General features: G+C 41.2%; 2 protein-coding genes and 1 long non-coding RNA gene across 5 annotated transcripts; 2 read left to right on the top strand and 1 right to left on the bottom strand.

Annotated features, from left to right (window-relative positions):
• Nucleotides 1-856: 856 nt before the first annotated feature.
• LOC135486985 (dynein light chain Tctex-type 5-B-like) lies at nucleotides 857-5,990 on the top strand. Of its 3 annotated transcripts, XM_064770217.1 has the most exons (4): nucleotides 857-1,359; nucleotides 2,761-2,896; nucleotides 4,768-4,978; nucleotides 5,339-5,990. In XM_064770217.1, the coding sequence occupies exons 2-4, from the start codon at nucleotides 2,772-2,774 to the stop codon at nucleotides 5,540-5,542; spliced, it is 540 nt and encodes a 179-aa protein (XP_064626287.1). In that variant the 5' UTR covers nucleotides 857-1,359; nucleotides 2,761-2,771; the 3' UTR covers nucleotides 5,543-5,990. The 3 variants fall into 3 exon arrangements, with proteins under 3 accessions (XP_064626287.1, XP_064626288.1, XP_064626289.1); XM_064770218.1 differs by lacking the exon at nucleotides 857-1,359 and having other exon boundaries at nucleotides 1,977-2,896; XM_064770219.1 differs by lacking the exons at nucleotides 857-1,359; nucleotides 2,761-2,896 and adding an exon at nucleotides 4,227-4,499.
• A 361-nt stretch (nucleotides 5,991-6,351) lies between these two features.
• On the bottom strand, nucleotides 6,352-7,774 carry LOC135486983 (uncharacterized). Its single transcript, XR_010446760.1, has 4 exons — nucleotides 7,704-7,774; nucleotides 7,237-7,312; nucleotides 6,818-6,868; nucleotides 6,352-6,492 (listed from the first exon to the last, which is right to left on the bottom strand). It is a non-coding gene; the product is annotated as an uncharacterized LOC135486983 (long non-coding RNA).
• Nucleotides 7,775-10,656: 2,882 nt separating this feature from the next.
• LOC135486837 (dynein light chain Tctex-type 5-B-like) lies at nucleotides 10,657-12,631 on the top strand. Its single transcript, XM_064769940.1, has 4 exons — nucleotides 10,657-10,736; nucleotides 11,399-11,534; nucleotides 11,804-11,831; nucleotides 11,975-12,631. Exons 2-4 carry the CDS (start codon nucleotides 11,410-11,412, stop codon nucleotides 12,176-12,178), a joined length of 357 nt encoding a protein of 118 aa, XP_064626010.1. The 5' UTR covers nucleotides 10,657-10,736; nucleotides 11,399-11,409; the 3' UTR covers nucleotides 12,179-12,631.
• The last annotated feature ends 1,939 nt before the right edge of the window (nucleotides 12,632-14,570 follow it).

Below are 14,570 nucleotides of genomic sequence, written 5' to 3'. Positions count from 1 at the left end.
AACTATCTAAACAAGTGACACTTTTAGTAAAACTGAGTTCAGACTATTTCCTATATATATGTACATCGTTGTTGAGTATACCTGCTACACTTTAATCAATTACGTAACTAAAACGCATGAAGCATAAGCCTGTGTTAATAGCGTGTCGTGTGTCGTTTTCTGCCTCGACCGATTGCTTTGCGTTGCTGAGGTCCAATCCATAAATACGCCATCCTATGTCAAAGTATGGCTGGCGAATGTTCAGTGACACATAAATAAAGTTTGTATATAGATGACATGGTCCCTTCATTAAGCTACTTATTGTCACCTTGCCAGAAAAAAACGGTGCATGACAAACAAAGGCAGTTTTCGCCCTAGCTTCCACTGCCAGTTTTAACTGCCAGAATCCACGTTTTAAATCCATTCAACACTTGCATCTTGAAGATTAGTTAGCTGCTGATGGCTGGTATTTTCTGTCAAACTATTATATTCAATGAATTTTATATGAATTTTTTACGTCAGCTCGTGGGGATCAAAAACATGTCAATGTACATGTAGATGGTACAGGGTTGTGCTGAGGGAAACTCTAGGCTTTATTATCCATTTTTTAACCTATGCCATAGAAATTCTATGCATATCACCACGGACACCCGACACTCTTTATTCTATAGTTCCCGTTATATCACCAACGACCTTGGGAACCCTAAAGTGTTTTTTAAGAAAGAAGGGGAATATAAAAAAGGAGGAAAAACTAGTACTAGGAGTTTGTATCAGGCAAACGTGCCTTCAATGTAATAATACTCGAGATGAAAATTCAATATGCGTGGAGAAATTGTGATTAAAATTCATGTCACATGGACATGCCTCGGGTAGTTTTTAATAATTGTTTTAAAAAGCTTTAAACACTTCAGGGATTAATTTGAGCAAAGTAGATGATCATTTAATCTGGTGCTTAAGCAAAATTGTTATTGCATTATTGAGCATTTGTTCATTCTGATGTTGTCTCTGCCCCGTGGGCATGAAAGGCCTATTGGATTACGAAGAATATGTATTTAATACAAGTTGCATGTTTCTAGAGGCCTTTGTGTACAGTGTATGCAGACATTTTGACATACAACACACAGGCCTACCTGGTAATGTACAATAAGAAGTATTGTCTTTCTCTGCCGATATTATTCAAGACTATGTATTTATTACAGCCATAGCGTCGCCATTATTACACGCAGACGGAGGTCTTTTCAATTCAGTTAGGAAATGCAAATAGTTACCACTCACTATAACGATTTTTTCAATTCGATATATTGCTATAGCATACGATTTATCCCGGGAGAGTACGGTATTACACAGGCATATCAATCTCAAATGGTTGTACGATAAAAGGTGATGTATGATATTAGTTTGTTATGTTACTGCTTTATGCCTTATCCGTAGGTCTGTTTCTGCGTTTTGCCAACTCCTGTATAAACCTGTTTCTTCTTTGTGTTTTACCCGCAGACCTGTTTCTGCTATTGCTTACTCGTAAGCATGTTTCTGCTTTATGCCTTACCCACAGGCTTGCTTCTTCTTCATGTCATGCCCGTGAACAGGTGAAGCCGTATGATGTGTGGGTAGGCCTACGTTTTCGGCAAACTATCAAGATGATGGTCGGCCTTCATTCCCAGGAATTTCCAGTGTGCACAGACACTTATTGGGAAACCCTTTATGACATTTTCTGGAGATGACTTTTGTTTTCCAGAGAACCGAAAATATTGCTCGATTTCATTTTATTTTCTTCCCTTGAAGATATGTATTTTTATTATTTAAACACTCATGCGGTCGATTTATCAGACTTTCCTTCAATTAAGAACTCGTTGTGATGCATTGAACATATACCCATTAAAGTTTAGCAAATGGTATGCAAATATTAGTAGTCTACGTTAATTAAACGATTTTCTCATTTCAATATAGGCCTACTACTAAAGCATATAATATCGGGAGAACGCAGGTGTAACAATCTATTTACGATAAGGGCAAGAAAATAAGATGTTTGTCTTCCGCCATTTTTGAGAATTTGCTACGAAGAAAAATATCTCGTTAATTTTTCATGTGGCGGTGAGCAGTTTAAACCATTTGACGCAACCTGATTTGAGCCGAAACGAAATGTTTTACGTCACAGTATAATATTTGTTGGATTTTTTCCATTTTTTGCAAAACTTATGAATAACGAACACGGATATTTTTGTTGGCCAAAATACTGTAGTGACAGGTTATGAGAAACAGGTAACCCAATTTCATTGGCCTAAAGGTGGAGAATACAACCATTTATTTTGTAAATATGACCGTGTCGTGTCGGTCCCTTCGTACCCGAGATTTTGCTCACATCTCTCATGGCCTTGAACAGCTTGACTGTTTAAATCCATTTAGAGGAGCAGTAAAATCAAGGTTGGTTGCTACATTTCATTTGAACTTCATGAATAACAATATCGATTTGTCCCTAACGTGTCCAATAAGGAGCAGCAAACCATGTGTGTGTCGATTGCTTGTATATTTCACGAAATCAGCAAACTAATCGATTTTTAGTGAATTCCCATATACAAATATTTAGCAAATGGATTAAAGTGTCTATCGATTTTGAGCCATTTGCAATGTTTCGTTGCCAGTGCAGTTCTTTGACGTATTTGAAACATGTAAAGGGAGTTTCTAATTTCATGCCTGTCCCAGGCATAATTTTCAGTCATGCATGAAAAAAGTGTGACCACTCTGACGTTAGAGTACGTCTTTCAATTTTTCATCTTTTTCTAGAAAACCACAAAATGAGTGACGTAGCAAGAGAAAAAGCAGCGCGGCTGCTGAAGAAGCGAGCCAGCAACACATCCATGGTCAGCTCGGAACCCCTTCACCCTGTTCACAGGGTAGGGATGATGTCGAGGAGGCAAGGGTGAGTGACGCGTCCATGGTGGTTATAATCGGGACCCCGCCACCCGGTTGACAAAGTGAGGATGACGCCTGGGTGTTGGCGGGCAATGGTGGGTAACAATTTCATAAAAGTCTTGTCACTGTCGGGCCGGCACCTTCGACGTGTGAGTTACACGGCCATGGTCAGCTCTGAACTCCTTTCCCATGTTCACTGGGTGGGGATGATATCTCTGGGCATGGGTGTCACATAATGGCCAGGTGTCATGGTCGGCTCGAAACACCTTCAAACAGTACACAGGGTGGAGACGATGACGAGAAGGCATGAGTAAGTAACATATGAGCCAGGTCTGACCATGGTCGGCTCGAATCACCTTCACATAGTACACGGGAGGAGGTTTGTGTCAAGGAGGCATGGATGCGTTACACGTCCTGGTCATGCCCACTTATCAGAATGTATCTGAATATGCCTGAAAGGAAATGAATTTGGTTCATCGCCGCACTCGATCTCAGTCGAGCAATTAGCATACGTAATCAATGAAGGTTTGGTATTATGTATCAATAGGAATGTTATTTTGAATCCAGACACGCTTAGCGCATTAATCCTCGTCACCCTTCAGATGGGGCACTGTGTGCATTCACCATCATAGTGTGATGCACAGGTAAATAACGACAGTAGCCGAGGTTAAAAAATCAAAGCATCGGTTAAATGACTCGTTACTTGCTTGTCTGTCGCTATGGAGGCAAGTGAACACAACATGGCGATAATTACTTGTACTGCGTACTAAACATATATCGGTAATCCTCGCGCATATTGCAACAGCGCGATGGCGAAGAAGGTAAGGGAGGTACAGATTTTGATCCTAGAACGAGAACGAGGGGGTATTTTGACAGCGAATATCGCCTTGCATGTTATCAGAAATGCAATGAAACAGTCTATTATATATGGTATGCCTAGTAAAATCAGACAAAACAATCAACTTGACCCGTTGTCGTCAACAACAACAACAAAAACCTCGTCCCCAATCTTCGTCCAAATCTAAACCGCTCGATTGTGTCTGATTCACACTTAATGATCGTGGGTTCGAAGCCTGGTCTAGTCGCCGCTTTGTTAAGTATTCAAGGCAGCGGCCATCTTGGACACCATCCTTTGATTTCTCGAAATGCGTGAACTAATTGCATGAGGCGGGCTTTAAGAAGGCACACACTATAGACTATATCATGATCCAACTATAAGAAAAACGATACATCAATTTTAAGGTTTACCAAAACAAGGGTCGGTATCGGACTATACGAGAGGAAAACCTGCTCCGGAAAGTCACACTGATCTCGTATAAATCCACCAGTAATGAAAATAGAATATTTATGCACAAACATGACTTATATATTAATATCATGATTGATCTGAATGCCCCGGAAAATTACTTATTTCTGAAGTCTATTTTAGAGCATTTTCGCCATCCATTAAGTTGATTAAACGCAATGGCGTTAGAATGCGTAACACTGGCTGTGGTCTGCATGTTGCAGTAAGACGGATTAGTGTTATCATTAATTGATGTGCAGAAGATACATGTAATTACTATGTTTAATGACTTAAACAAAGGGACTGGCCGTCACGTCCGCATCAGGTAAGAGGCACATCGGCCCGATGAACAGTTATTCAATTCCCAGACATAGTGCTAGGGTAAGTTCCACGGGGTAGGGATTAGTAAGTACTGTACAGTTTATTCATTTTGGACTTGGGTAGCTGTTAGCGCGTTCAGTTACTTAGAATGCATAACTCTACTTGGAGGAAGTCAGTTTATCCATATGGATTGCGAAATTGCTCGAGATCCTAAACAAAGTGGGACTACATTCTTTTCACACCGGTTCTGAAATAATTTCTTATCATTACAGCTCAATGAGCACGATATCTTTCGCAGACGAACCGCACGACGACGTCCTTCGTCCGCCTATCAGATTGGAGAACACGTACCAGCTTGAACCAGCAAGGAGGCTCTCCACCTTAGCTATCACGAATATCATCAGAGATGTATTTGAAAGCTATCTCGCGGAGGAAAAATACGAGGCAGAGCTATGTAAACAGATGACAAAGACTGTATCTGAAGTGAGTATGAAATTCATTCTCCATGCAGACATAAAATTCGTGCGTCCTCTCTGCCAATATCAAATTCCATTTCGTGACGTCATTATGTTTAGGAGATATAGCACACATACATGTAGTGTCGTGCTTGCTAGGGACACGAATGTAGCACATACATCCGTGCTATAAACATCCGTGCTAGGGATGAAGAAAAATTTAACCAGCATCCAGGATCCAGTTAATTCAAACACCCATCGAAAATAGGCACTTTGCTCATTCAGTCAGATAACAGGATGACAAATCCATTGCCAGTGACGAACTAATGTGTCTCATTATGTCATCACGAGAGAAGTTTTTCAAAGCTGTTGCATTTTGTTTTTCCAGGTTGTCAAGGCAAGAGTAAAGGAAATGATGGTACCTCGGTATAAAATCATCTGTGTTGTTCATATAGGACAGCTTGACGGTCAAGGGTGTAAAATAACAAGTCGGTGTCTATGGGACCAGAGATATGATACGTGTTCCACATACGAGTATAGAAACCATTCCTTATTCGCTGTCGGGACTGTGTACGGAGTGTATTCTGAATAGACTGCTGCATGGAGCGCAAGTCTGCATGCGGTGTATCAAATACTACGTAATTTTGCCCCGTACAATAAACAGCCTCATTGTCTTTAAACTGAAATTCCCATTGTTCTACTGTCTTATCAAAGGAATAACAGGGCCAATCTATGACAATATCAACCCCCACGAAGAACAGCTTCCAGTTTTATGGGGGTTGGTAGGCCTAAACCGACAATGGCAAATGAACGCAATGAAACCTATTTCATTGCACTTTCTCAATCATAGACTGTTGTTGGTTATCAAAAATATGGATATATTCTTGCGGATTCTACTTTACTATTTGCATTATTGCGAATCAATGGCAGTTGAAGTCCCATTTTGCACTTATCGACATATGTACATGTTTCCTTTCACTTGCTAATACAATGTACTGCATGAGATAGTATGTATGAATGTAGAATAAGGTATTGTAAATAAAGAAATCACAAAACCATATGCGCTATTCAATTCAATCATTGGCATGCGATTCGATTCCATTTCTACGTCAAGTAGTCTGCATCAAGATCCCCAAAGGCGTCGACATCCGGATTGACATCGGAAGTCTCGTACGTTTTGTTTTTGTTGTTGCAGAAGAATGAAGCGATGGCAATGGCAGGGAGCGAGGCATAGCTAGCCTTGTGCATGTGGGGCGTGGGAGGGGTATGACCAAATTGACTGTCACCCGGTTGTCAAAACAATTACATTTGCATTTAATATAAAATAAAAGAACTGCAGTATTTACGATTGAATATGCATTTATTTGTCATATTCAGTTACATAGTACACGAGAGGATGGTATCTCATTGGTGAGGTGGCGTAGGTGCGTTATTTGTTTGTACAGCTGAACATGAAAAATACCTCATGTTTCTCCTCACAGACGCAGCTACTACCTCCGCCTGAATTGAACTTGCATTTACCGTCGGGGCCAACCTTGCACGCTGAAAGAAGAATATTTACAAGTTTACATGGCCGGATATAAACAATTTGACAACCAAACATTTTTTACATCTCCTCAATTCAAAGTATCGGCATCTATGGCCCATCTTACCTGTTCGGTACATGGAGAGATGAACAAGGCAAATGTTGTCTTGCATTTGACCAGCTGCGCTATATTAAAATCATTTTTATGAATTTCTTGCAGTTTTTAAACCCGAATCAGTATTGTTTTACCCAGATGAATACTTGGGGCCAAGGTGTGTTGCAGTGAGTGCAGTGGAATCCGGATATTATAACAAGATAGCCCCATTATTGTAGTCTACTTACGACACCGGAGATCCCTTGGTAGTACCGATTCAACGGAACAACCCACCAATGCTGAAAAGGTTAAAAACAAATATATACGTCATTGTATGGCCCAAAACGTGAAAATATCTTTAAAATTGGTTTACAAACAAGCAATTTTTTATCAAACTTTAACCAGATATTTCATGGGTTTAAAAAACAGTAGACTCTATTTCAACGTTTGATAGCTTTTGGTTATCAAACGACGAAATACTGTTTTTTAAACCCTTGAAATATCTGGTTAAAAATTGATAAAAAAATGATTGCTGGTAAACAGTATTTCAACGTTTGATAACCAAAAGCTATCAACGTTATTATCTATTTGTACCAGAATCTCATTCAATTCTGTATGCATTGTTTAAATTGCACGAATGTCTTAAGGACGGTTTATCACTACTCACCAAGGACGACAAGTATTGCAAGGATAGTCTTCATGGTCCCAAAGTTTGGAGAACAAGTAAGTATATAAAACAGGTTCTGAAATGGATAAATAATGACATGGCAGGACTAAAGCTTTGATCAGTCGTACATCATACATGTGTAGATGAAGCTGAAAAAAGTATGCATCATAGATATAGGTGAAGATGAAAAGCTTATATGCATCATGGATGAGATGAAGATGAAAAGCTTATGCATGTAAAGATGACATCACCATGATCACAGTGGAGCCAAACCTATTATTCCGTTGTAAGGGTCGGATGGAAGGGAGGCCATGTGTACCCATGCTACCCATAAGGGAGGCAATGTATTATGCTACGCTGTGGAACGATATTTTGCGTGTTCTGATTTTGTCCTTGTCTGAATTCGGCAAAGGCTTGGTCGAGTTGGCTTACATTCAAAACGAATTTACCAAATAATCGGACCTTACCTGCTCAACAGTTTTCTTCCTCGGCAGCTCAGTTCTCTGAAATGGCAAAACTGTGTGAGGATTGTCGAATTTTCAGGAGAATTTATACTGGAAAACACGTTCCATCGTGCGCACGTCACGTGATGTGAGGGCCACGTGATACGATGGCCAAAATTCATTGGTCGTTCTGGTAGTGGAATACTCATTCGTCAGAGAGAATAACAGGTGCAGAGTACCATCGTCTGGCAGGCAAGTGGCACACTCCGGACGCAGTGGACCCGCCTCGTTTCTCACCCAAACCACTGCGACAAGTGGTGAGCTTATCAACTGGCTGGAAGGGACGCTGTAGTCGGAATAATATTTGGTGATTAATTTTCGCTAATTAGCACGAAAAGAGTTTTAAAGAAGTCGTATTCCCAGTTAGGTTATGTAACCTGAGATTTCATAGTACAAGACTTTTGCATTTAATTATTTTGTTTGTTGTTTATTCTCATTAGGTTAACTAATGATACAACGCAGTGCGTAACGATAGCCTACCATCTAAACAGTGCTGGAATGAAGTGAAATAAGTTGTCCTTAATACGAGGTGTCCTGGTCAGAGAGGTCAAATTGAATGAAAACAAACAATCTGGGACCGAAACTAGTGTATTTAATAGAGAGGTTGTCCTTAATAGAGTCGAGGCGTCCACTAAAATGGAGGTTCTACTGTATGCAGTATTGGGCCTATCGTGAAGATTCCTAAATAGTGTAAACTGAAATTGGACAGACAAGTAAATACTATTACGTACGTTATGTATACCAAAGCGGTGTATACGTCGAGAATTCGATTCGGTGACAGAAATTTCCCTAAAAGTTTCGTTACAGCAATGCCCATTGGCTAATCTTCCGACACCGCACGAATTTCCGCTCAAATCAGGATGACGCTATGGGCGTCTGAGTCTGGATTTCAAGTTAGACGCACTGTATAGGCCCTGCACAAGTGAACTTGGGAACACCTGGCATCTCCCTTCCGCTCTGAGGCAGAACAGATAATTCAATGTAATTCAACATGTCAATTCCTCTTATCAGTGCGGGATGGAGTTGCGCAAGAGGACATGAGAGGTGCAATCCTGGATCTATATTTTCTAAAAGCATGAAAATGTAGAACACTTTAGAATAGACTTGTCCAGTATCTAAAACAACGGCACAGAGGTGCAGGTTGCCGGGGCGCGAATCTTTGTTCCTACGAACTTTTTGTCCTCATTTTCAGATGCGCATGCGCACTCTAGTCAAATATCCACTTTGCCGCATCGCATTGACAGTGACAATGGAAGAACTCGACCGTGATAGTTTTCTCGTTGAATGCGAGCATTGTTCGCCATCCTCTATCAATAAAGTTCTTTTGGCGGTAGTTTTTGATGGCAGAGAAACCAACTGTTTGATCAATCTGTCGGTAGCCTAGATCATTGTTATTTGATCCAAATCGCCGTAATCTTCTCATGAGACTGAGCTACGTTCCACAGAGATTTAGCCTATAGGCTACATACATCATGTACATGATACACATGTATTAAGATCCAAGTTCTTTTCACTGTCAATGCGGCCAAGTGGATGTTTGACTAGAGTGCGCATGCGCGTATGCAAATGAGGACATAAAGTTCGTAGGAAAAAAAATTTCGCTGCCGGAGCAGGACACTGAAACTGAAGAATAGTGTATTCTAAATACACCTCAGAAGTCTGCTATACAGCGCCATTTCAAAGAAATCATTGCGGAGCCCTCTGGGCGTGTCGTTGACGTAGACTCATGCCCGCCCGCGAAACGACTTTTTTATAATATGACTCTGCCAACACAGGCCGCCAATGTTTATCACAGGTGCTTGATGATGCCAGGGCGCAGACGACGCGCCTGGCTATGTAATGTATTGTGTCATATGTAATGCCCTTGCGTGGAGCTATTTTCAAGAGAGCTAGCTATAAGTGTTTGGAGGATGACCCGAGTATCCGAGCGCCTTTTTAAAGGGATGAGCTGGCGATAACCGACCTCCGTATGTCCGACAGGAGCACCGACTGACTCTTGTATTCGAGGATGGGGAAATATAAATTCTGCAGAGCTATATATACAAAATGGTGTTGGGCATTATTCACAAAATGCAAATTTGGCTTTAGGATTGTCCCTTTGCATGCAGAGGCGGAGGGGCTTAGTCGTATCAATCAGCCCTAGCTTTAACAAATACGCATGATAGCTAGGTGAAGGCCGTATCACCTGATCACTGTCCAGTCGTACTCCGTACTCGATATCATTTTTGTACGACGAAGGAGTGAAAAGAACTAAACCCTGAATCTCACCGTGAGATGTATCAGTCGGCCCGGCGGTTAATCCGGGGGCCCGGTATCATGGCCAGAGAATACGTAGGCCCATAGTTAGACTTTTTAGACTATCTTTATGATACGACTCGTTTTAATACGTGACGTCCATGGTTGTATGATATTGTGAGTTTCCTGTGGTTTCACACGCCTGTGCTACATCCGGGATCTGGAAATCATTGTTGGCAGAGAGTATTTTCAGTAGAGAGAATAGCATTCGGTCTGCTTGGAGAATGGTTTCAAGGTACCACAATCATATCCAACAATCAATGCAAGGTGCATTAGGTTCTGCTAGCTAGGCCTCTCCTTCTTTATTATTGACTGAAATATATAAAAAATGCAACCAAAGTCAGCGCTGATTTTGACTGATCGTGTTGCTTTACGTTTATTGTTTTTTACAATATAATGTGTGTTTTTGTGTTATATAGTGGAAAAGTTCAATTTGCTTGTACGATCTATCTCATTTCGGTGTGCTTGGGCTAATGTTTTTATTTTGGGTCGTCATTTTGATGAAAGAACCCTATGGACATCCGCATTTTATCACTGTTTCTGAAAAGATATGACCTCATCTGGAGGTGTTAGAGGGTAGACAAGATGGGGAACTGTCTCAAGACCCCGACGACGGATGATTTTTCCCTTTTGAGGGGAAGCGACAGTCAGAGTGACTCTCATCACGATACATCAGATTTGGGTCCTTCACCACCATATCAGGTGTGATATTTTGGGATTTCCCCTTGATCCTTTGTCTTGCTTGATCGTCTTTGGTGAGAACCCTGGGCCTGGTATAGTGGTAATAACAAAGGAAGTTCCTTGTCTCTATATTTTAGACGGTGACACTGAGAATGATTCTTCAATCTCGAATCTGGATGTCATAGTCAAGGAGGATGCAGTCCTGGTAGTGGCCCTTGGCCCGGAGTGTTGATGCTGGGGTCTGGGGATTGGGATTGCCTGGATCGATGTAATCTAACGACCATTTTGATTGCTGGAGTACGGCATGTTTTGTCAAAGCCTGTGCTCTACCTTCAAGCTACATTGGATAATGATGGCTATAAATTTACTCAATCTTAATGTTATTGTTGATTTGTCCCTAACGTGTCCAATAAGGAGCAGCAAACCCTGTGTGTGTCAATTGCTTGTATATTTCACGAAATCAGTAAACTAATCGATTTTAAGTGAATTCCCACATACAAATTTTTTGAAAAATTTTGAGCCATTTGCAATGTTTCGCTGCCAGTGCAGTTTGACGTATTTGAAATATGTAAAGGAAGTTTCTAGTTTCATGCCTGTCCCAGGCATAATTTTTAGTCATGCATGAAAAAAGTGTGACCACTCTGACGTTAGAGTACGTCTTCCACTTTTTCATCTTTTTCTAGAAAATCACAAAATGAGTGACGTAGCAAGAGAAAAAGCAGCGCGGCTGCTGAAGAAGCGAGCCAGCAACACATCCATGGTCAGCTCGGAACCCCTTCACCCTGTTCACAGGGTAGGGATGATGTCGAGGAGGCAAGGGTGAGTGACGCGTCCATGGTGGTTATAATCGGGACCCCGTCACCCGGTTGACAAAGTGAGGATGACGCCTGGGTGTTGGCGGGCAATGGTGGGTAACAATTTCATAAAAGTCTTGTCACTGTCGGGCCGGCACCTTCGACGTGTGAGTTACACGGCCATAGTCAGCTCTGAACACCTTTCCCATGTTCACTGGGTGGGGATGATATCTCTGGGCATGGGTGTCACATAATGGCCAGGTGTCATGGTCGGCTCGAAACACCTTCAAACAGTACACAGGGTGGAGACGATGACGAGGAGGCATGAGTAAGTAACATGTGAGCCAGGTCTGACCATGGTCGGCTCGAATCACCTTCACATAGTACACGGGAGGAGGTTTGTGTCATATTATGTCATCACGACGAAGAGAAGTTTTTCAAAGCTGTTGCATTTTGTTTTTCCAGGTTGTCAAGGCAAGAGTAAAGGAAATGATGGTACCTCGGTATAAAATCATCTGTGTTGTTCATATAGGACAGCTTGACGGTCAAGGGTGCAAAATAACAAGTCGGTGTCTATGGGACCAGAGATATGATACGTGTTCCACATACGAGTATAGAAACCATTCCTTATTCGCTGTCGGGACTGTGTACGGAGTGTACTCTGAATAGACTGCTGCATGGAGCGCAAGTCTGCATGCGGTGTATCAAATACTACGTAATTTTGCCCCGTACAATAAACAGCCTCATTGTCTTTAAACTGAAATTCCCATTGTTCTACTGTCTTATCAAAGGAATAACAGGGCCAATCTATGACAATATCAACCCCCACGAAGATCAGCTTCCAGTTTTATGGGGGTTGGTAGGCCTAAACCGACAAAGGCAAATGAACGCAATGAAACCTATTTCATTGCACTTTCTCAATCATAGACTGTTTTTGGTTATCAAAAATATGGATATATTCTTGCGGATTCTACTTTACTATTTGCATTATTGCGAATCAATGGCAGTTGAAGTCCCATTTTGCTCTTATCGACATATGTACATGCTTCCTTTCACTTGCTAATACAATGTACTGCATGAGATAGTATGTATGAATGTAGAATAAGGTATTGTAAATAAAGAAATCACAAAACCATATGCGCTATTCAATTCAATCATTGGCATGCGATTCGATTCCATTTCTGTTACCGCCGCGGCGGTCTTCGCTGTTCTACCCGGCGGCCCGGAATCGGTCTAGGGCCTTCTTAAGCAACTAGACAATTTGATGACGAGGATTTTCGCTTTCCTCACTCTTTATTAGAGTTTTGTTTGACAGCCAAGATTGCCTCCTGTGCCGTTTGCCGTATGATGATGGATAAAGGCACCAAGGTTTTAGTAAGTTTATACATTTGTATGTATATAGCCCAAGAAGGGTGCTTTTGACCCCTGTTTTATGGCGATGCCTCTTAATTTGTCGGACGCCATTATTTCACTGTGTGCGGGTTCGACCCTCTCGTCAAATGTAGATTCCCTTGATATTACTGTTGCTGCTGTGCCAGCTTGGTCAATTTTTGACCTATTATGTGGATGGTGTGCCCGTTGTGGGTCGTAATTCTGATGTTATCATCATAAAATGGTGATTTTTGGGTATTCTTGGGCACAGCCCACATTTGTGTCATTTCCGACCATCCTTACTGTTCCCACCATGTGCGTTGGTTAGTGTCTTGTAGTGTTTGCAGGTGGCAGCACCTCCCGATACGTCAGGGACGGTGTCTTCTAGGTTGTGACTTGGATGTGCCCTACATTTTGTCTCTACGAATAATCATTGTTTCCATTGTTATTTAAGACTTTAGCTTATGCCTAGTATCATTTGTTTCTTTTCAGTGAACCCTTCCTTCCTTCCTTCCTTCTCATCTTTTGAAGAATAAACACGTTTTTAAGGAGTACATAATCTTGGTAATTGGTTATCCATCACGTCGACAAGACTGCATATCCTCTGTGGGTTTACGGCGCCCACAATTTCTATGTCAAGTAGTCTTTCTATGCCAAGGCGTCGACATCCGGATCGACATCGGAAGTCTCGTACGTTTTTTTTCTGTTGCAGAAGAATGAAGCGATGGCAATGGCAGGGAGCGAGGCATAGCTAGCCTTGTGCATGTGGGGCGTGGAGGGGTTTGGCTAAATTGACTGTCACCCGGTTGTCAAAACAATTACACTTGCATTTAATATGAAATGAAAGAACTGCAGTATTTACGATTGAATATGCATTTATTTGTCATATTCTGTTACATAGTACACGAGAGGATGGTATCTCAATAGTTGTGAGGAGGCGTATGCGTAGGTTCATGTATAAGTTCACAGCGTACTGATATCGGGCCAACGGGTTTCTCCTCACAGTAGCACTTTGTTGTGTCTCCACTGAACACGCATTTGTGGTCACAGTCAACCTCGCACGCTGAAAGAAGAATATTTACAAGTTTACATGGCCGGATATAAACAATTTGACAATCAAACATTTTTTACATCTCAATTCAGAGCATCGGCATCTATGGTCCATCTTACTTGTTCGGTACATGGAGAGATGAACAAGGCAAATGATGTGTTGCATTTAACCAGCTGCGCTATTAAAATCATTTTTATCAATTTCTTGCAGTTTTTAAACCCGAATCAGTATTGTTTTACCCAGATGAATATTTGGGGCCAAGCTGTGTTGCAGTGAGTGCAGTGGAACCCGGATATTATAACAAGATAGTCCCATTATTGTAGTCTACTTACGACATCTGTGTTTCCTTGGTGGTGGTACCGATTCAACGGAACAACCCACCAATGCTGAAAAGGTTAAAAACAAATATATTCATTGTATGGCCCAAAACGTGAAAATATCTTTAAAATTGGTTTACAAACAAGCAATTTTTTATCAAACTTTAACCAGATATTTCATGGGTTTAAAAAACAGTATTTCAACGTTTGATAGCTTTTGGTTATCAAACGACGAAATACTGTTTTTTAAACCCTTGAAAATATCTGGTTAAAAATTGATAAAAAATTGATTGCTGGTAAACAGTATTTCAACGTTTGATAA

The sequence above is a fragment of the Lineus longissimus genome, chromosome 4 (assembly GCF_910592395.1).
Source record: "Lineus longissimus chromosome 4, tnLinLong1.2, whole genome shotgun sequence".
NCBI classification, from domain to species: domain Eukaryota; kingdom Metazoa; phylum Nemertea; class Pilidiophora; order Heteronemertea; family Lineidae; genus Lineus; species Lineus longissimus.
The sequence above is the reverse complement of the archived record's forward strand: the minus strand, read 5'-3'. Positions and strand labels throughout refer to the sequence as shown.

Bases quoted from the DNA above. Each gene is read 5' to 3' on its own strand.
- LOC135486985 (XM_064770217.1), top strand. From the start codon at position 2,772: ATGAGTGACGTAGCAAGAGAAAAAGCAGCGCGGCTGCTGAAGAAGCGA. The intron at 2,897-4,767 runs GTGAGTGACGCG...TTATCATTACAG, and splicing joins ATGATGTCGAGGAGGCAAGG to CTCAATGAGCACGATATCTT. The intron at 4,979-5,338 runs GTGAGTATGAAA...TTGTTTTTCCAG, and splicing joins TGACAAAGACTGTATCTGAA to GTTGTCAAGGCAAGAGTAAA.
- LOC135486837 (XM_064769940.1), top strand. From the start codon at position 11,410: ATGAGTGACGTAGCAAGAGAAAAAGCAGCGCGGCTGCTGAAGAAGCGA. The intron at 11,535-11,803 runs GTGAGTGACGCG...ACCTTCAAACAG, and splicing joins ATGATGTCGAGGAGGCAAGG to TACACAGGGTGGAGACGATG. The intron at 11,832-11,974 runs GCATGAGTAAGT...TTGTTTTTCCAG, and splicing joins GTGGAGACGATGACGAGGAG to GTTGTCAAGGCAAGAGTAAA.